Source organism: Peromyscus californicus, unplaced genomic scaffold (genome assembly GCF_007827085.1).
Source record: "Peromyscus californicus insignis strain IS unplaced genomic scaffold, ASM782708v3 Scaffold_11__1_contigs__length_118956290, whole genome shotgun sequence".
NCBI lineage: Eukaryota > Metazoa > Chordata > Mammalia > Rodentia > Cricetidae > Peromyscus > Peromyscus californicus.
The window spans coordinates 33,275,104-33,298,099 of NW_026294402.1; the positions used below are offsets into that span (position 1 = coordinate 33,275,104).

Genomic DNA, 22,996 nt, shown 5'->3' on the forward strand with positions numbered 1-22,996 from the left:
ATCAGTTTATAAGAGCATTATCTCACAGCACTATCTTTTTAGGTTTTTCATTGGATATTTAGAGTCTGTCATGTTTCAATACTAATTTTAGGAATTTTCTATTTCTGTGAAAGTATTATTGAGATTTTATGATACTTATAATGAATCTGCATATCTTTATTGGTAATATAGCCATTTTGATGATATTAATTCTTCTAATCCATGAGCATTAGTCTTCCCATCCTCTAGTATTTTATCCATAAATTTAAAGTCCCAATTGTAGGGTCCTCAGGTCCACACTTAGGTTTATTTCTAGGCAATTCTCAAGTTGATATGAATGGGGAATGTAGAATCCTCAGGTCTTCACTTGGGTTTATTCTTAGGCATTTCTGATATTGATATGAATGGCAAATTTTCTTAATTTCTTTATTGGTAATTAAGTTTCTTATTTGTATATAGAAAAGAATATTACTTTGGGATGATAAGTTTTTATGCAGTTACTTCCCTGAAAGAAGTTATCAGTTCTACAAGTTTTGCAGAGATGTTTGTAAGTTCTTTTATATAGGATGGCATGATCTAAGATAATTTGATTTTTTTAAAATAAAGATTTAAACATCATTTATATATGTGTGTATTTGTATACGGTTGTGCATCTCAACTGAGGAGAGAAAACCCCTGAAACTGGAGTTACAAATAGTTGTGTCTTTTTTTAAAAAATTGTATTTATTTTTGACTCATGATTTCTATGAGGCTTAAAGAAAATATTTTACAGAAATCTATTTCACCAGAAGAATTTATCATGACTTAAACTTTCAATGCCAATTAAAATTACATGGGCATTATATGTGTGTATGTATAGTGTATGTGTATGTGATTGCACATGTACACATGTACATTTGTATGTGGAAGTTTGAATTAATGTCTGATATCTTCATTGCTGTCATCTTTCTTTGCTTTTTTTTATTGAGTCAAGGTTGCTCAACTGAACTCAGAGCTCATTGGTTGGCTTATCCATATAGAATCTTGCTCTGAGGATAACCTGCTTCTGAAACCAGTCTCATTTTACAGATTCTTCCTGATCTTTATTCAGTTAAAATCTGCCAGAGCCACACTTGACCACAAGGTAGATGCCATCAAAATGGTTTAGTAACTTTTTCTGTAAATTCCAAAAGTAAGAAAAGTCTATAATATACTTGTTTCTCAAAGCAGGTACCTTAGGCACATCTTTCACACAATGGCTCCTTGTTAAAGCAGGCTTTCATAATGAGAAAGGCAGAGTACTTCTTCTCAAGTAGTAGCCTGAAATACAGCTTCCAAATTAGTTAAGTTCAGTCAGCATTTTTATTTTGCATGTTTTCTTGTCCATTTTCCCTAGTGACATCAACCACATTTTTACAGATTCTTCATGATCTTTATTCAGTTAAAATCTGCCAGAGCCATATTTGACCACAAAGTAGATGCTATCAAAATGGTTTAGTAACGTTTTCTGTAAATTCCAAAAGTAAGAAAAGTCTATAATATACTTGTTTCTCAAAGCAGGTACCTTAGGCACATCTTTCACACAATGGCTCCTTGTTAAAGCAGGCTTTCATAATGAGAAAGGCAGAGTACTTCTTCTCAAGTAGTAGTCTAAAATACAGCTCCCAAATTAGTTAAGTTCAGTCAGCATTTTTATTTTGCATGTTTCCCTGTCCATTTTCCCTAGTGACACCAACCACATTTCCCCTTTCTAATAACCCTCCCGTCCACCTCACTGCCAGAAAAACTTGGGGTCAGTGATAATGTACTGTTTCACATCCTCTGTTTTAATGACCAGAATCAAAGACTTTCTAAGTCTCTGGTTATTTTTTTTAAATTAATTGATTTATTTTACTTCCCAAACACTGTCTCCCCTCCCTCCTTCCCTTCCACCCTCTCCCCCATCTCCCCTCCATCCAACCTCTCAATCCACCCTTCTTCTGTGTTCACTCAGAAAGGGACATTCCTCTGTGGGCATCAGCAAAACATGACATATCAAGCTGCCATAAGCCCAAGAACCTCCCCCTCTATTCAGGCTTGCAAGGCAATCCAGCATGAGAAATAGGTTCTCAAGAACCAGCAAAAAGACCCGGGACAGCCATGCTTCCATTGCCAGGAGTCACACAAATAGAGCAAGCTTCACAACTGTCATATATATGCAGGAGGTCAGTCCCATGCAGGCTCCCTGGTTGTTGTTTCAGACTCTGAATTCCCATGAATCAGGCTAGACTAGCCATTTCTTACAAAACAGAGACTTAGGCTAACAGCTAGACCAAGTCTCTGGTTTTGCCAAACTTCAAACCTAAGCATCAAAGACTCTCTTTTTAAAAAGACCACTTAGACACCTGCCTCACTATCAAGCCATAATTCCAGGCTGCTTAGATTCTCAAAAGGCTTGTGTGCTTCTAATCTGCTATCTGGTTTCTCTTAATGTTTTGGATTGTTGTTGTTATTTTATTTGTTTGTTTCAGTTTGTCTGTCAAACTCATTTTGTTCATGATACTTTCCAAATTTCATTTACATTTTGAACATTAATTCTTATAGTTCATTGGCATTCATTAAGAGGATTTATGTCCTCTCTTGTCATAGATATGTCAATGTCTTTGAGCTTTGCCATATATTAAATGTTATTTTTTTAAAAAATTGAATGTTATATGTATGTTCTACTTTAGAAAAAGATGATTTTTCTTATTAAAGTCACCTTGATTTTGCATAGGGACTACATCAGCACCTGTGAGTTTCATATAGGTGGCCATCTTTTTTGTTATTGTCAGTGATGGACAAATACACAGAGCCTCGTGTATGCTAGCCAAGACCTGTACCACTGACCTGTACTTTTAGGCTCCACAAATAAATTTTATTAGAATTTACATAAAATTATTATTCTCTAAAAGAAATTTTAAAATAATAAAACACTCATCATTGTCCACAAAGCCTTATGTCTTATTTTTATAAGAACAAGGGCAAATTTGCAATTCCTAATTTAATTTAAACTTTTGGTTCAATTCCTGTTTTCTTGTGTGTGTTTTTTTTTTCTTTTCTGTCTTTATGTTTTTTGAGACAAGAACTTGATTGCACCCAAGGATTTTCCTGAAGCTTGCTGAATAGTTCAAAGACATTTTAACTTGTAATCTTCCTGGTTCAGACTTCCCACTGTTTCATTTGTAGTCTACCACAGAGGAATACACAATCTTTAATAAGTTTGACTCAGTATATTATACAATTAAAAATACATGGAAGCCCATAAACTGATCTACTAGTACTGATATTTGACCACACTTGCTTTGGGAACAAAAATAAATAAATAAATGAATGAATAAGTAAAGCAAAGTAAGAATGGAGAGTGACAGAATGAAACTGGACAATATATTTGGCAACTCACAGGTGTTAAAATATGCATAACATATTCATTCCCTAATAACTAATCCCACTTTGATAAGTAGTTGTAGTCTAAGCTACTTCAAATAAACCCTCCTATGTCTAATAATCTCTGGGAAATGAATAAGCTAACTTTTGCTTTGAGATGAGAAATACATTTGACATAGGATATTTTATACTAATGATAAATAAATTAGAAATGACTCCTTCATGAAGCCAATAGAATTTATATTCACAGCTGACATTTCACTATGATTTATTGTAACTAGTTTTTATGAATTTTTTTCTACTTAATAGCTACAATGATACAATTGAAGACATGATCTTTTTATAATTCTTATTTTATGAAAATGCATCAATTATTTAAATAGCTTGTATCAGTAACTTCCTGCATTCCATATTTTTTCTAAAATGTGTTTGGATATTGTTGTACTCATCTCTAAAGTGCTACAGTGTAAGAACAAAACTGGAAAGTAAAGCAGAAATGTCATGTAAGTATTGAAATGACTTAGCAATGATGTAATATTTAAACATGACTTGGGAGGTCTAGGGATGCTGCTCAATAGAAGAACTCATGCTTGGTATCAAGGACCTCCTGAAATTGATCTTAGGCACTGAGGACAAAACACAGCAACAATAAATTATTTTTGTAAAGTGATTTGGGGAACTCTCAGGATAAATAATATCTTAGATATTTTAGTGCACTCCATGGTTAAAAAAATAATAAGATAATGAGGAATACTGGGAATAGAATCTGTGGAAGATACCATTAAGGGTGGAGGAACAATGAGAAAAGGAAGCTGCACAATAGATTTCCCTTAAGATATAAAGGTTATTGGGAGGTGGGGTTCAATGTTGGCTCAAGCACAGAAGTACAGTCCCTACAGAGAAGTGTATGCATTTCTTAAATGCCAAGTCTCTAAGGAACAAAAGACACATCCTGGTCTAGCATGTGAACACCATCACCTCATGTCTTTTTTATATCTGTTTCTGTGCCCAGAGAGGAGAACGAGAAAGCCTCTACCTTGTTCATAACCAAGTATATAATGCTAGTGAAGTATGCAAAATTTCTGGTGTCTCATCTGGTGGTAAGTGTGATAAAAAGAAGATACCACTTTAAATGATTAAGGGGTATTTGATAAATTAAGACAAATTAATGGAGATTTCAAGGTATATGAAAAATAACTTTGTGTTGTGTCCTCTTAGAAACAAAGGATTGAAACCCTCAGAGATTTATAGAGCCCTGTCACACAGAAAGGGCAAAGGAATGAAATAAAACCATTTCTTACATGATGAGGTAAGTTGAAATTTCTTTATGCTGGTGTTTTGGTTTTTCTTTAACATGTTTAGATACAATATCTAAAATGACAAAGATGATTAACTATTTTGACCCATTTTTTAGTTGTAAAGTTCTCCAAAATGGAGTTAACTCATGTCTTCGTCCTACATAGGAATGTGTGCACAGGTAGTGATTATTTAAATTTTTTGTTAGAAAATCAAAGCACACATCATTTTTAACTTTGATAATTTGTTGAAATTAGCTATCCAGACTTAACTATGATTCTCATTTGAATCATTTTGTGATTTAGCCAGCGGAACTTGATTTCTAATCCTATGGGCCCCAGCCCTGAATCCTCTACCCTCTGTTGATAAATGTAACTGTTTTATATTGCACACATACAAAAGGTAATGCACTGTTTCCCTTCAGTGTCTTGGGCATTTGCCTTGTGAAGTAGCTTCACATCAAAGTACAAGAACCTCATGAGATTCCTTTCATATTATATTATGTAATTCTAAGAATAAAATGAAATTCCTAGGAGAATATTCTGGAAAGGGCAGCATGGAGTGTTGAGAGGTTCAGTAGAGAAAAGGGATACAGTGTTACATTCAGTAAGTTACATATTTATTGAAGGACATCTCTCAAATCCTTCTAGATTAATGCTTTCCCATAGCAAGCACAGGTCTAACTATCCTAAACTCTGGAAAATCTAAAGTTTATATTTGAAACAATGTAGGTGGTCCTGATGCCACCACAGTTGTATTTGGATGGGGTAACTCCAGATTGTCACAGGTTTTCCATGTATCTGCCCAGGGCTGAAACAATGGCAAGATGAATATGAGGGATTAGGAACCCCTACTTGTCCTTCCACCTCTTATTTGGACATCTAAGCAGTCCTGCTTTCAAATGACAGCAGTGGTCATGGCATTTTAGACTGTGGGTCATTGACTTTATTCCATTTAGCTTTACGAACGAACCTAGGAAAATATCACTCTACATGTTGATAGAAAATTCCATGAACTTAAATAGGTAGACATAAGGCATTTCCACCAGATACTTCACAAGTGTGATAGAAGCTGTGGCAGTAATTTTTTTGTGGTCTATAACGTCACAATGTTTTTTATGTGTTTACAGATTATCTTAAAGAAGAATGGGTCTGGAAAATGGTTCTTTGGTGACTGAATTTATTCTACAGGGATTGACAAATGACCCTGATCTCCAGTTACCCCTGTTCTTACTCTTTCTGCTAATATATACAACCACAGCACTGGGGAATGCAGCTTTGATAACTTTAATTGTGCTGAATTCTCACCTTCATACCCCCATGTACTTTTTCCTTTTAAACTTGTCCTTCATTGATCTCTGTTATTCCTCTGTTATTACACCCAAAATGCTGATGAACTTCTTAGTAAGGAAGAATGTTATCTCCTACGTGGGATGTATGATCCAGTTATATTTCTTCTGTTTTTTTGCTGTTAGTGAATGCTGTGTTCTGACTTCAATGGCCTATGACCGTTATGTGGCTATCTGTAACCCACTCTTGTATAACACTGCTATGTCTCCCAAGATGTGTTCCTATCTTATGCTTGGTTCATACATAATGGGATTTTCTGGTGCCATGATCCACACTGGATGGATGCTTAGATTGACCTTTTGTGACAGAAACACCATCAACCACTATTTCTGTGATCTGCTTCCTTTGTTGCAGCTCTCTTGCACCAACACTTTTGCCAATGAGATAGAGATTATTATTGTAGGTGGGATAGATATCATTGTGCCCAGTGTTATTATCTTTACCTCTTATGGATTCATCCTCTCTATCATTTTTCAAATGAGATCCACTGAGGGCAGATCTAAAGCCTTTAGCACCTGCAGCTCCCACATAATTGCTGTTTCTCTGTTCTTTGGTTCGGGTGCATTTATGTATCTTCAACCCTCCTCAGTTGGGTCTATGGATCAGGGAAAAAGGTCTTCCATTTTTTATACCATATTGGTTCCTATGATGAACCCCTTAATCTATAGCTTGAGGAACAAAGATGTTAAAGTTGCCCTGAGAAAAACCTTTATCAGGAGGTTGTTTTGATCAAAAATTAATATGTTCATCCCTGTACCTATGTTATTAAGAATTTCTGTGTCATTAACCAAAACACATTTTTAATCTGATCATTGGTAGGATATTGGAATATTTTGTTTAATATAAATTTCCTTTGATTTTTATATAATTAGAAAACTCTTCTTTCAGCATTTTAGCTAAGGTAGTAGTAAGTAATTAAATCCATTTATCATTATGGAACGTATCTTAAAAATAACAAATGATCTGTCAGTGGTCATATGAAGTAATATCGCATTGTCCATGTATTCTCTGGCAAGATGGCTCTCCTTTGTCTATGTAATAAAATGTGAATCAGATTGTGTTTTACCCTTTTTTTTTTGGCATCACTGTGTCCCTTGGAAATCTCAGTGCTTCATGATCCACGTGTTTTAATCAACTGGCTATTCAATACAACATACATTGTAGCTGCAAGTAATATGAATTTGACTTCCTTGTGTTAGGTGTGTTATATTTACTTTTTGAAGATAAAACTGAAGAATTTATGAGGAATCTAAGAATTATGTACATACAGCACAGAGCCTTAGTGAGTGCACTTTCCCTCCACTCTTCATAAAGCTTTGGCAGAACTTCTAATCCCTGATGAATATAGTCTCCCAGCACATGGAGAATGAGTGAAAATGTGGACTCATTTTTATTTTGGGAATAGAGCTAGTGCAACCTCAGGAGTTAGAACAATGATTCATAGTTGAAACTCAAGGAAGGAAGAAATTTGCAAAGTAAAAGCATGGGCGAATGGCATGTCATCTTCTTCTCTCTTCTCTTTTATAGAAGGTCCTAGAAATATTTAGGAATATGGAAATTTTATGATTGCCATACTGACTAATACTATTTAATATGAAGAAAGTTACAAAAAAGGAGGAAAAGTATAATGACTGCTTTAATGGTAGTCCATCATCTTCTAGTTTTAATATTTTCTTTTAAGAATTTTTTTATTCATTTTTACATACCAACCACAGGTTCTCCTCTCTTCCCTCCTCCTCCTTCTCCCTAATCTTCCCTCAACCTGCTCTCTCCTAAATGTAAATCTAGCAAAATAGTCTTCAAGAATGGAGATAAAAGGTAATTTCAAATAAAAGAAGCTCAATAAAATTTTACCAGACCTAAATGAAATGCAAATAATGTTCACAAATAAATGAAATTATAAAGAAAAAACATACAGATCAATACTGCTTATATACATCTAAATCACCCTTGTCTTTGATGGGTCTTATGTATTAGTGGTATTGAAAGGACCAAGCAGATGCCATAACAGGCTGCTCAGTCTTCTCTCAGAGATCAAGCCTCAATTTCAGTTTCCTGAGACTTGAGCAAGCAGTTTCTGGAAGGGCCATGAACAAAAGACATAGTCCTTGCAATAGCTCCCTTTCTGCACGTACTCTGACTGTTCAGCCAGATGTTTACTGTCTGACACCCCTCACCAACTTAGAGTTATGTGCATGAGTCAAGGACAGAGCCTAGACCACTGAGCCATCTCCCACAGTCAGTACATGCTAGGCCAGCCAGCCCCCATGGCAGCTCAAGGACAAAGCCTGGGACTTGTCCTGGACTGCCCCCAAAATGATAATTGTAAACCCCAATCAGTAAATTCAAAGGTTACATACCCTCACCCAATTGAAAGAGAACAGAGATCTTCAAAAATAAAAATAAACCAATCCGAGTTGCACCCGTGCAAAATCCTTCCCCCTCCCCCCAACCTCCCTGAAGGACTTGTGGTTTTTGCCTTTAAATAGCTAGTCTCACAAAGAAAGAGTAACTCCTCCCTGCCTCACTGTATTGGGTGTAGGAACGAATTCCCTGTCTAGACTTTTATCTATAGAATAAACCTTGTTGTTGCAATCTGGACATCCACGGCCTTCAATGGTCTTTTTGAGGTCATGATCTGGGCATAACAGTATGTGGAATTTAAGAAATTGGAAACTCCTGACTAAGATGAGAGACAAGAATAATCTGAAAGTACTGTTTAATACAAAATAAACTATGACAAAATACTTCCCCTAGCAATGCAACAATAATATTTTCATCTGAGAGAAATGGCCAAATATTTTACCAGAAAATTCATAATCTGATATCAAGTGACAATTTGCTTATGTTATATGATAACTTTAATGATATAAACAACTTTTATTTTAGTTTTTTTGTCTACAGCTCAATCAATTTTAAGTGTTTGGATGTTTGTTCAAAGTAAATTTTTTGCTTGGTTGTTTGATTTTAGATGTTTTGAATTTCCTCATACTTTGAAGTGACCATTTGACCTTCTGATGACTCAATATATCAAATTTTTGCACTTTAAAACAACTAGAAAATCTCTTACATAAAATTTTAAAAAAGACTTATTCATTTTTTTCATGTGTATGAGAGTTTTATTTACATGTAGGCATGTGTGTCACTTTCATGAATTGTCTTCAGAGGTCAGAGAGGATGTCAGATGCCCTGAAACTGGAGTTACAGATAGTGGTGAATCATGATGTGGGTACTAGGAATGGAACCCTAATTCTCTGTGGGAGCATCAAGAGCTCTTAACCACTGAGGCATTTCTTCTGGGCACAGATTCTTGTGATTTTATTCAAAATGTTTTCTTCTCATAGAAGAGCTCAGTGTGCTTGGGAAAGTCTTTGGATTTTCCTGTACATATGGTTTCTTTGGCTAACATGGTTTCCTGAATTGACTAAGGTACTGCTTCCCTGAGAACACAGCAAGTTTATATGCGACATGTTCTAAGCACTGCAGAGTGTTGCTGGTAAACTTTTTAGGGTATTGCTATTCCATGTAAATTTCATTATTCTTTTAGTTACTATCAGTGAATTAGATAAGATAGAATTATTTTTTATGCTTCAAATATATTTTATTTCTATACGTTGAGTTTTATTATACAAGCTTGAAAAATTTGTTCTTAGCTTAAAATATTTTTTTTATTTTTATTTTGCAATACAATTCAGTTCTACATATTAGCCACGGATTCCCTTGTTTTTCCCCCTCCCGCCCCCCTCACCTTTCCCCCAGGCCACCCCCCAGTCCCAAGTCCTCCAGGGCAAAGCCTCCCCCGAGGACTGAGATCAACCTGGTAGACTCAGTCCAGGTAGGTCCAGTCCCCTCCTCCCAGGCCAAGCCAAGCGACCCTGTATAAGCCCCAGGTTTCAAACAGCCAACTCATGCAATGAGCACAGGACCCGGTCCCACTGCCTGGATGCCTCCCAAACAGATCAAGCCAATCAACTGTCTCACCCATTCAGAGGGCCTGATCCAGTTGGGGGCTCCTCAGCCATTGGTTCATAGTTCATGTGTTTCCATTCGTTTGACTATTTGTCCCTGTGCTTTATCCAACCTTGGTCTCAACAATTCTCGCTCATATAAACCCGCCTCATTCTCGTTAATTGGACTCCCAGAGATCCCCCGGGCCTAGCCATGGATCTCTGCATCCAGATCCCTCAGTAGTTGGATGGGGTTTCTAGCACGACAATTAGGGTGTTTGGCCACCCCATCACCAGAGTAGGTCAGTTCGGGCTGTATCTCGATTATTGCCAGCCGTCTGTTGTGGGGGTATCTTTGTGGATTTCCGTGGGCCTCTCAACTGAAGAATGGATAAACAAAATGTGGCACATATACACAATGGAATACTACTCAGCAGAGAAAAACAATGACATCATGATGTTTGCAGACAAATGGATGGATCGAGAAAAAATCATCCTGAGTGAGGTAACCCAGACTCAGAAAGACAAACATGGTATGTACTCACTCATAGAAGGATACTAGATGTGGAACAAGGATGACTGGACTGCTACTCACCTCACCAGGGAGGCTACCTGGAAAACAGGACCCCAAGAAAGACACGGGGATTACCCAATGACGGAGAAATGGAATGAGATCTACATGAACAGCCTGGACATGAGTGGGGGTAATGAAGGGCGAGGGTCGAGGGAAAGAGAGCTTGGGGGAGCGGGAGATCCCAGCTGGATCAACAACAGATTGGGAGAACAAGGAATAGGAGACCATGGTAAATGAAGACCACATGAGAATAGGAAGAATTATTTTTTTTGAAGAAGCACAAAAGGCAACATAAGCGTATACACACACACACACCCTGCAGGTACTTTCCAAAAATAGTCATCTTCTTTGAAAATCTACTTTGCTATCTTAAACCTTTTATTTTAGATGTTTAAGTGAACTTGTAATCTTTAAATCTTAACATTAATGTAAGCTAATTATACAGGAAAATGTTTCATTGTAACAGCTGAATGAACTCATGTTTAGCAGTTTGTTAACAGTACCTCCTTTAAATATCCTCATAGCTTCCTCCTCATTGTTTTCAGTACATCCCTGGCCCCTTGGTATCTTTTTATCCCACATATGATACAAAACATTCAGTATCTTTTCTTCTGTTTCTTGCTTATATCTGCTACCATGCATTTTCCTGTAAAGAGATGATGTCTTTATTCTTTTAGCTAAATAATCCTCCATCATTCATATATATTGCATTTTAGCATTTTGCATTTTACCCATTGATGAAATCCTATGCTAATTCCAGAATTTATTATTGTGAATAGTGCTGTAACAATCATGGGTGTGTCTCTATAAATGTTATATGGTAGGGCTGATTTCCTTAGTTATTTAATAGCCAGTAATGTGGTAACACTTTAAAAAATTTTTTTTTCAGTGTTCACTGTTCTAATTTCCATAGTTACCTTTCCTGCAGCAGTTTAGATGTTTTAGTTTGATAACAATCTTGCTGTTGTTTGTTATTTATTTTTCTTGATGATATCTATTGGGAGTTAGATGAATTGGAAGATCATGTAGATTGGATTTGGATTTCAAGAAAACAGGTGTTGAAGTGTGTGTGTGTGTGTGTGTGTGTGTGTGTGTGTGTGTGTGTGTGTGTGTGTGTTTATGTTAGCCATTTTCACTTCTTTTGGTGATTAACATAGTTGATTTCTTTTTTTATTTAAAAAAATTTTAATTCATTTTACATATGAACCATCCCCCTCTCATCCTTCCTTCCTCTCTCCTCCCTCTCCACACCCATCGATGCTCCATGCCCTCCTCCAAAAGGGTAAGCCTGGTACATTCAATTGAGGAAGGATCAAGTTCCTCCCCCCCTCTGCATCAAGGCTGAGCAAAGTGTCCCACCATAGATAGTGGGTTCCAAAAGCCAACTCATCCACCATGGATAGATCCTGATCCCACTGCCAGGGTCCCTCAAACAGATCAAGCTACACAACTGTCTCCCGTATGCAGAGGGCTTAGTCTGGTCCCATGTAGGTTCCACAGTTGTCAGTTTAAAAATTCCGTGAGTTCTTATGAGCTTGGTTCAGTTGTCTCTGTAGATTTCCCCATCATGATCTTGACCCCCATTGCTCATATAACCCCTCTTCCCTATCTTTGACTGGATTCCTGGAACTCGGCCTGGTGCTTGGTTATGGATCTCTGCGTCTGCTTCCATCATTTACTGGATGAAGGCTCTATGATGACAGTTATTCACCAATCTGATTACTGGGATAGGCCAGTTAAGTACCCTCTCCACTATTGCTAGTAGTTTAATCTGGGGTCATTCTTGTGGAATCCTGGGAATTTTCCTAGCACCAGGTTTCTCCCTTAACCCATAATGTCTCCATCTATCCAGTTATCTCTTTCATTGCTCTCCCAGTCCTTTCCTCCCCCAGCTCCACCATCCTGTTCCCCTATGTTCTCATACCCCATCCCCTCCTTTCTATTGCCCTCCCCTCATCTCTAGTTTACTCATGGAGATCTCATCTATTTCTCCTCCCCAGGGCAATCCATGCACTCCTCTTAGGGTCCTCCTTGTTTCCTATCTTCTCTGGAGCTGTGGGTTGTAATCTTCGCTCTACATCTAGTATCCATTTATGAGTGAGTATTCACGTTTGTCTTTCTGAGTCTGGGTTACCTCATTAAGGATAATATTTTCTAGTTCCATCCACTTGCCTACATATTTCTTGATGTCATTGTTTTTTTACACCTGAGTAATACTACATTATATATATATATATATATATATATATATATATATATATATATATCACATTTTCTTTATCCATTCTTCAGTTGAGGGGCATCTAGGTTGTTTCCAGGTTCTGGATATTATGAATAATGCTGATATGAACATAGTTGATAAGTGTTCTGTGGTTTGATTGAACATCCCTTGGGTATATGCTGAAGAGTAGTATCATTGGGTCTTGAGGTCAATTAATTCCCAATTATCTGTGAAGTGGCCATACTGATTTCCAAAGTGGCTGTACATCTGTCAGAATGGCTAAGACATATTTGACATATAAGACATATATACTCCAAATACTCATCTCCTGTTGAAGGAAAGCTGTCAAACATACCTCCCCTATTTTTTATAAGTATTTCTCTTGCTATAGAGAAGCATTTATTTGATTCAAACTTATTGGTCAGTTTTTATTTTCATTGTCTATGTAATTAAAGACCTATATATAAAGGGAGAACTTGAATTTGAAAGAAAACATGGATAAGTTTATGAATGGGTTCAGAAAGAGGAAAGGAAAGAGGTTTACAATGTAATTATGATTTCAAAACAATAAAAATACCTGTTAGAATCTGTCTGTCTTGGAGTTTCCCCCTCATGTTTGTCTATTACCTTCAAGCTTTCAAGTGTTTAATTTAGATCTTTGATACAATTCATCTTGGTTTTTTTAAAATACAGGATGGGAAGTAAGGATATAATTCCCTGTATTTACTTGTGGATAACTAGTTTTGGTGGCATCAGTATGTCTCTTGTTCTTATTGTTGTCTTTTTTATCTTTTAAAATTTTTTGAGAAAAGATATTATGTAGCTTATATTGGCCTCAAGCTAGGTAGCCAAAAACAATTTGAACTCCTCATCCTCTCATCTCAGCCTCCCAAGTGAGGATGTTATAGGCATACACCACCATGCCTAACTCCAGCAACAATTCAGACTTTGTCTTTGCTGTGACATATATTAATTACACAGTGTTCTTTATTATTGAAGTTTAATAAGCTCAATGTGTTCATAAATACCACTTCAACTCATTTATTCATTCACCAATAGGCATCCATGCATATTCCAATAAATATCTGTAATCTACCTCATTCCAAAGATACCCTCCTATGTCTAATAATCTCTGAAAAAGGAATAAGCTAATCTTTGCTTTGAGTTGAAAAATTAGATTTGACGTAGGATATTTTAAAAGAATGATAAATAAATCAAGAAATGACTCCTTCATAAAGCCAATAGAATTTATATTCATAGCTGACATTTCACTGTTTTCCATTATGCAGGGATTTATTGTAACTAGTTTCATGATTTTTTCTTTTATTACCACAACAACACAACTGAAGATGTGATCTTTTTATAATGCCTGTTATGTGAAAATGCATAAATTAGTTAAATAGCTTGGTTCCATACTTTTTGTAAAGTATGTATAGATGTTGTTGAACTCATCAATAAAGTGCTACATGTAAGAACTAAACTGGAAACTCAAGCACATATTCTCAGTAAGTATTGAAATGACCTGGTGATGATGGAAAATTTTAAACATGAGTTGGGTGTCTATGGATTTTTCTCAATGGAAGAGCTCACACTTGGCATCAATGATTTTCTGATCTTGAGCACTGAAGACAAAACACAACAATAATAAATTATTTTTGTAAAGTGATTTGGGGAACTCTCAGGATAGATAATAGTACCTTAGATACTTTGGTGCATTCCATGGTAAAAAAAAAATTGATTAATTAATAAGGAATATTGGGAATAGGATCTGTGGAAGCCACCATTAAGGATGAAGGACCAATGAGAAAAGGAAGCTGCACAATAGATTTCCCTTAAGATATTAAGGTTATTGGGAGGTGGGGTTCAATGTTGGCTCAAGCACAGAAGTACAGTCCCTACAGAGAAGTGCATGCATTTCTTAAATGCCAAGTCTCTAAGGAACAAAAGACACATCCTGGTCTAGCATGTAAACACCATCACCTCATGTCTTTTTATATCTGTGTCTGTGCCTATGAGAAGAGACTGAGAAAGCCTTTGCCTTGTCATAGCCAAGTATATCATGCTAGTGAAGTATGCAAAATTTCTGATGTCTTATCTGGTGGTAGATGTGATAAAAGGATAGCACCTCAAATGATTAAGGGGTACTTGATAAATTATAACAGATTAATGGTGATTTCAGGGTATATGAAAATTAATTTTGTGTTGTGTCCTTTTAGAATTGAAGTTTTGAAACCCCCAGAGATTGACACATCCCTATAAAACAACAAGCGTAAAGGAATGAAATAAAACCATTTCTTACATGATGAGGTAAGTTGAAATTTCTTTATGCTGGTATCCTCATTTTTCCTTAACATCTTTATTGATATATCTCCAGCATCTATAAATGATAAATTGTGTGATGGTTCTTGCATCACAAATTACTAGGAAAAATAGAAATGTTAAACATGCAGGAGCCTCTCCACGGTAGAGGAGATAAAATAGTTGTATTCTTTTTGATAGGCTGTCGTTGGATATTGTCAATGACTTGGTGACCTTTGGCTATTTGTGGAGGCAGAACTCATCTACCTTTTGCTATAGAGGCAGACCACACACAATACCCTAGAATGTTTATCCCAGACTTCTCTCTCTTTCAGTTAATAGAACCTATTGTTAGGGAGGATGTTATACATATATTATATCTTGGCCAAAGGCCACACTAGATTCTATGCCCTTTAGTTATAGAACCCACCCTCATGGTCACGGGTACTTTGTAAAGAAATTTCTAAGTAATCACACTTTAAGCTTTATTGTGCACCTGGAATTGGAATGTTTGTGGCTGGAAACTTCTTCCCAAATTTTACCATGTTTTAAATATGTTGACAATGAACTTCCTGAGTGTGATCCAGGTTGACAAAGTCAATCTGAACTGAGTTTTCATTCTCAACTCTGCAGATAACTGCCTGCAATGACACTTTTAAGATCCTCCTCAATAAAGGTACATTTTACAATTGCTTTGAAACATTTATTAATTGTAAAATTCTCTTAAATGGAGATTATTCAACATGTATTTTTCCTATATAGGCTTGCTGTTTGAGTTTTGAATGTATATAGAGATAGTGGTAATTATAATCTAAAATGTTCTTTTATTTGTAGAAAATTTAAGCATACACCCATTCTTAATTATTTTAACTTGCTGAAAATTGTATCTATAGACTTAACTATTTTCCTCATTTGAATTATGTTGCAATTTATCATGCACTGCTTGATTTCTAATCCTATGGACTCAGCCATGAATAATCTCTTTTCATGAATGTAACTGGAGAGAAGACAGCATTTCCATTTAGTGTCTTTGTCTTTAGTCTTGTGAAGTAGCTTGACAATGAATTCCAAGGATCTCATGAGTGCCTTTTCATTTCATATTATGCAATTCTAAGACTCAATGAAATTCCCAAAAGAGAGTCCTTGAAAAGACAGTACAAAATGTTGAAAGTTTCAGGGGACACAAACAAGTATTACAATGTCACAATCAGTAAGTTTCATCTTGAGGACCATCTCAAATCTTTTTAGATTAATATTTTTTTCTGGTAGCAAGCATGAAAATATAATAATTCCTAGACTCTGACTAAATCTAAAATAAGTTCGTTTTTGAAAAAATCTTGGTAGTCCTGATGACACCACAGTTGTATCTGGTTGAGGTTAGCTCTAGGTTGCAACAGGTTCTCCATGTATCCACCTAGGGCTGAAGCAATGATAACATGATGAGATGAGGAATTGGAATTCTCTACTTGTTCTGCCTCCTCTTACTTGGATATATGAGTAGTCATGATAGCAAGTGACAGCAATGATCACAGATTTTTAGATTTCTAGTGATTAATCTACTCTATTTAGCTTTTAATATTCTAATTGGGGAAATACCATTCTACATCCTGATAGCATGAACAGTAATTTCTGTGAACTCAGATATATAGGCATTCCCATCATGTACTTCACAAATGTAATAGAAGCTACGGCAGTAATTTTTTGTGGTCTTATAATGTTACTATATACTTTTGTGTTTACAGATTATCTTAAAGAAGAATGGGTTTGGAAAATGGTTCTTTGGTGACTGAATTCATTCTACAGGGATTAACAAATGACCCTGATCTCCAGTTGCCCCTATTCTTACTCTTTCTGCTAATATATACAACCACAGCACTGGGGAATGCAGCTTTGATCATTTTAATTATGCTTAATTCTCACCTTCATACCCCCATGTACTTTTTCCTTTTAAACTTGTCCTGCATTGACCTCTGCTATTCCTCTGTGATTACACCCAAAATGCTAATGAACTTCTTAGTAAGGAAGAATGTTATCTCCTACATGGGATGCATGACCCAGCTGTATTTCTTCTGTTTTTTTGCCATTTGTGAATGTTGTGTTCTGACGTCAATGGCCTATGATCGTTATGTGGCTATCTGTAATCCACTCTTGTACAATGTTACTATGTCCCCCAAGGTATGTTCCTATCTTATGCTTGGTTCATACATAATGGGATTTTCTGGTGCCATGATCCACACTGGATGCATCCTAAGACTGACTTTCTGTGACAGAAACACCATCAACCACTATTTCTGTGACCTTTTCCCTTTGCTGCAGCTCTCCTGCACCAGCACTTATATCAATGAAATAGAGATTCTTATTGTAGGTGGGAAAGATATCATTGTGCCCAGTGTCATTATCTTTACCTCTTATGGCTTCATCCTCTCTAACATCCTTCAAATGAGATCCACTGCAGGCATAGCCAAAGCCTTTAGTACATGCAGCTCCCACATTCTTGCTGTTTCTCTATTCTTTGGATCATGTGCATTTATGTATCTTCAACCCTCCTCACCTGGATCTATGGATCAGGGAAAAATATCTTCTGTCTTTTATACCATTGTGGTTCCCATGATGAACCCCTTAATTTATAGCTTGAGAAACAAGGATGTTAAAGTCGCCCTGAGAAAAACCTTTAGCAGGAGGAGGCTTTGACCAAATTAAAATGTTTATCAGTATAGTTTTGTCAATGAGTATTTCTATGGCTTTAATCAAAGCCACCTTTTTATCTATTTTTTTAAATCTGATCATTTGTAGAATATTAGAATATTTTTGTTCCCTCAGATGATTTCATTATAAATTTCATTTTATTTTTTATTATTGGGAAAAATCTCTCACCATTTTAAATAAGAATAGCAGTAATTAGTTAAACCCATTTTATCATTCTTTTTATGGGATGTATAAAAAAAAGAAAAGATCTGTCTATGGTTACACAAAGTAATTCTGCATTGTCCATGTATCCTGTGGCAAGATGGCTCTCATTTGCCAATGTAATGAAGTGTGAATTTGATTATTTTTTTCCTTTCTTGGACATCACAGTGTCCCTTTGAAAGGCAAATGATTCATGATCCAGATGTTTTTATTAACTGGCTATTAAATACACCCTACATTGCAACTGTAAATGATATGCACTTGACGTTTTTATGTCAATAATTTCTGTTATATTTATTTTATAAATATTAACCAGCTATTTTATGAGGTATGTCTTTTATATATGTGCATTATAGAGCTTTAAGGATTATAATTCCTCTCCACTCTTTATAAAGCTTTGATAGAATTTTTTTATCCTTAAATAATGTCATGTAACATCAGATTGGAGAATGATTGAAAATGTGGACCTATTTTTATTTTGGGAGGAGTGTGAGGACAACTCCACGAGCTAATGTAATGAGTTGTAGTTGAAACTCAACTGACAGATTCCTATGCCAGTTCCAAAATGTGTTATTGTGAATAGTGCTATAATAATCATGAGTCTATCTCTAACTATATTGTGTACTAAACTTGATTCCTCAAACATCTAACACCCATTTATGTGGTAGTGCATTTTTATTTTTTGAGTAATCTCTCATTATTTCCATAGTTACATTTTCTGCTGCAGGGCAGGTGGGTTATTTTTACCACAGCTTTGCTATTGTTTATTATTTATTTTTCTTGATTATACCCATTGTTAGATTGTGATGGTAGATCAATGTAGTTTTGCTTTCTATTCTGATAGCTACAGGTGTTGAATTGTGTGCGTGTGCCTCTTATATGTATTATTGTGATAAGTATTAACTTATTTTGCACATTTAATGACTATATTGGATCTTTGGGTGATTAACATGTTTGAGTTCTTTAATATACTCCAGTTAGTGAGTTCTTGTTGAAGGAAGAGCGGTAAACACATTGCTCTATTTATTATTCATGTTTCTTTTGCTGTGGGGAAACACTTTTTTTTTTTAATGCAATCCTATTCATTATTATTTTTTTGTTTTGATGTTGTGGTGGTTTGAAAAAAAATGGCCCCATAGGCTCACAGGAAGTGACATTAGGAGGTATGAACTAACTGGAGTAGGTGTGGCTTTGTTGGAGGAAGTGCCTCACTTTGATGTCTCAGAAGCTCAAGTCTGCCTTGTGGCTCACAGTATTTTCCTGCTGCCTGCCAATTAGTCTGTAGAATTCTAGCTTCTTCTCCATTACCATGTCTGATGCATGCTGCCACACTTCCTGCCTTAAGCCATGATGACAACGGACTAAAGACAGTTAATTTCCCAATAATCTAATCATTAAATATCTATTAATGAAGAAAGAGCTCCATAAATTGGAAAGGAAGCAAGGAGCAATATTTGGAAGTGTTTAGAGAGAGAGGCAAGGGATGGGGGCAATGATGTAATTCTATTATAATCTCAAAAATGTAGATACCTTGGAATAAATTCATGACAGTAAACAGAAGATAACTACAATGAAAATAGCATGGCTAGAAAAATTGTAGGCAGATATATACACACAGACACATATACTCATACACACACATATATGTGTATATATGTGTACACACAGATATATATAAATATGCATATATATGGTGAGAGAGAGAGAGAGAGAGAGAGAGAGAGAGAGAGAGAGAGAGAGAGAGAGAAATGATTGCAAAATTACTGATTCAGAAATTCATTGACTCTGTGTCTGTCTTGGAGTATCTCACCTCATATTTTCACATTATCTTCAAACTTTAAAGTGTTTCATTAAAACTTGTTCATGAATTTCATGTTAATTTTTATACAGGATGAGATGATATACTTCTGTTTCTTTGTATGTGGATATCCAGTTTTGCCAGCCTCAATTTGTCTTTTGTGTTACTGTTGTGTGTTTATCTTTTCTAAATGTGGAGACAAGTTCGTACATATCCCAGATTGTCACAAACTAGGTAGTGAAGAATAAGTTGAACTGATCCTCTCATATCCTTGGAAGACCTGTACTTTCCTAAACAGAAACAGAGGAGGAGTGCAGTTGGGGTTGGAACAGAGGAAGGGTATGGGAAAGGACTGGGAGGAGAGGAGGGAGGGAAGCTTTGGCTGGGATGTAAAATAAATAAATAAATAAATAAATAAATAAATAAATAAATAAAAAGTAAGTAAATAAGTAAATAAATAAACAAACAAATAAATAAATAAATACACATATAGTTGTGAAGATTCTTAAAGCAATCTGAGGCTTCTTTTGTTCATTCGTTCTTTCTTTCTCTCTTTCTTTCTATCTATCTTTCTTTCTTTCTTCTTTCCTTTCTTCTTTGTTTTAAACTTACCATGTAGTTCTGGCTGGTCATGAACTCACTAAGGTTTTAATGTATTTTACTTACACTTTCTGGTCTGTTTTGCTTAAGGAAATTTTCAAAAAGTTATTCTTTTTTTTTTAGATAATAGAAAAGAGAAATCTCAGGACTCCTGCAGATTAGTTGTTTTCAATAATAAAGATGACGTCATGGACTCATGTCTGCATCTCTGATATATGTTCAATGGCATTTTTAAAAATTGGGGGAAATCATTTTGTTTTGGTAAAACAATATGTTCTTGAAGACAAACTGAATTTCTTTTACATACCACAATTTCAAAATCATCTGTCCTTTGGCTGTGTGCTTATTATTGAGACAGCTAGATCACTTGGTAGACATACTTTTAGTTTTGGAAGAACCTCCAATTCGCTGTTCATCATGGTTTCACCAACTCATTTCCCATGGGATGCATGGGAGCAAATGAATAGCTTGTTATTAGATTTTTTCAGGGCTTGCTTGCAGTGTACATGAATTAATATATCATAACTCTGATTAGTGTGTGGACTAATATTTGCCATTAAGAGAATCTATACATTTCCTGATAACTAATAAAGATAAGATAATGTAGCTGAAGGTACATTAATGGCTACGGTATTGCTACTCCTCTCAAATATCGACAGTTTCCCTGGTTTTTTTTTGTATGCTAAACAGGAAGATATGTTAAAAATGTAATTCAAAGAATATTTCAATGGAGACAATCTTTTTGCTGGCTAGTTTTTATGTAACATTGACCTAGGCTACGGTTATCTGGGAAAAGGAAACCTTAGTTGAGAAAATGCATCCATAAGATTGTTTTGTGGGGCATTTATGTGATTGATGATTATTGTAACATGGCCTAGCCCAGTAGGGGGTGATGCCACTCATGGGCAGGCTGTCCTGAGTTCTATAACGAAATAGGGTCAGCAAGCCAGTGTTCCTCCATGGCCTCTGCTTCAGTTCCTGCCACCAGGTTTCTTCCTTATTATGCTGCTCTGAATCCCTTTAATGATGGACTGTGTTGTAGAGATGCAAACTGAAATAACCCTCTTCTTCTCAAGTGGCCTTAATCATGATATTCTACTACACCAACAGACACTGAGGTAAGACACCATTCAGGAGTAGACAACACAACTTCCAGAAAAAAAATTACATATTGTTGTCATACCTCTTTATGACTTGTGGTTAGATATAAAATAAAGGACATTGTAGTTGGTCTTGCTAGTCAACGAAGGCTAGATCCTATTGCTGAAGGCACCATGCACTTTAAGGATAAGACACAGATAAATCAGGCTAGAACTGAGTTAGAAGCTTCTACCCTTTTGACCAGCTTTTCTGATAGCAGAATATGTCATGCTGGATGCTGGCTGAAAATGTTATCAACATTCTCACCCAAATGTGAACCCTATAAGCTGTATTATCTTTCTGCCAGGGACAATGTATTCATCAGCCCGATAGTAGAATGACTATTCTAGGAGTACCCAACCACTGTATATTTGATGTTTACATCACAGAGGCCCATGGAAAGTGTGGCCATAAACCCTAGCAGGGAACCTAACAAATAATTGTGTTTTGCTAATGAACATGATGTTAAATTGCAGTTTTAAATGCATGCTTCTATCAGTAAACTAGGTTCTCTTAGCCCTACAGAGAAGTTTTTCTTAGTAGTGAGTAGCAGAGTTAATGTAGAGACACATAAAATTGGACCAAACAGGTGAGAGTTGAGTGCTCATCTCTGAATGAGATAGCTGTGTTACTCCTGTGTCTCAGAAAGTATCATGCAAGAGAGTCAGGAAAAACGTGTGATGAGAGGTGTGATGTGAAGTGTTGTCATCAGGATATGTCATAACCATTACATTCATGAACTTACAGTAACTATGGTGACCCCCACATGATCTGCACAAAACTGGCCCATCATCATTTTGTCATGATGATGAAGGACAATGTGAGAACCCACCACTTCCTGAAGAATTATTGGCAGTTGCTGTGGGATGGTCTGTATGTCAAATGTGTTGCTGATTGGTCAATAAATAAATCACTGATTGGCCCGTGGCCAGGCAGGAAGTATAGGCGGGACAAGGAGGAGAATAGAGCTGGGAAGTGAAAGGCTGAGTGAGAGAGACACTGCCAGCCGCCACGATGAGAAACAGCATGGGAAGATGCCGGTAAGCCACGAGCCATGTGGCAAGGTATAGATTAATAGAAATGGATTAATTTAAGCTGTAAGAACAGTTAGCAAGAAGCCTGCCACGGCCATACAGTTTGTAACCAATATAAGTCTCTGTATTTACTTGATCAGGTTTGAGCGGCTTGGGACTGGCGGGTGAGAGAGATTTGTCCTGACTGTGGGCCAGGCAGGAAAACTCTAGCAACAGGCAGTTATTGGCTGCTAGAGGAGTCATTTCTTCCAGTGGTGTAGCCACTGGTAAGTTTACCATGTTCTAGTAAACAACCCCTTCCCATGCTCATAGGAACAACCGTAGTAAGCTTACTTAGTGAGTCCCAAACAATTTTAATCTAGGGGGGAAATACATGAAAACAGGACAGGGACTTATGGGAACAAGGTTTCAGGGGAACTGGAAGTGGAATAAGAGTGGGTGGTGAGGGTGAAAATCACAAGAATATTTT

The 22,996-nt window shown here is 36.2% G+C and overlaps 2 protein-coding genes across 2 annotated transcripts; both read left to right on the top strand.

The window, feature by feature from the left end:
• The first annotated feature begins 715 nt into the window (after nucleotides 1-715).
• LOC128103579 (olfactory receptor 145-like) lies at nucleotides 716-6,737 on the top strand. Its single transcript, XM_052728091.1, has 2 exons — nucleotides 716-729; nucleotides 5,804-6,737. The coding sequence occupies exons 1-2, from the start codon at nucleotides 716-718 to the stop codon at nucleotides 6,735-6,737; spliced, it is 948 nt and encodes a 315-aa protein (XP_052584051.1).
• Nucleotides 6,738-16,806: 10,069 nt separating this feature from the next.
• LOC128103583 (olfactory receptor 8B3-like) lies at nucleotides 16,807-17,739 on the top strand. Its single transcript, XM_052728103.1, has one exon. It carries the CDS (start codon nucleotides 16,807-16,809, stop codon nucleotides 17,737-17,739), a length of 933 nt encoding a protein of 310 aa, XP_052584063.1.
• Nucleotides 17,740-22,996: the final 5,257 nt, after the last annotated feature.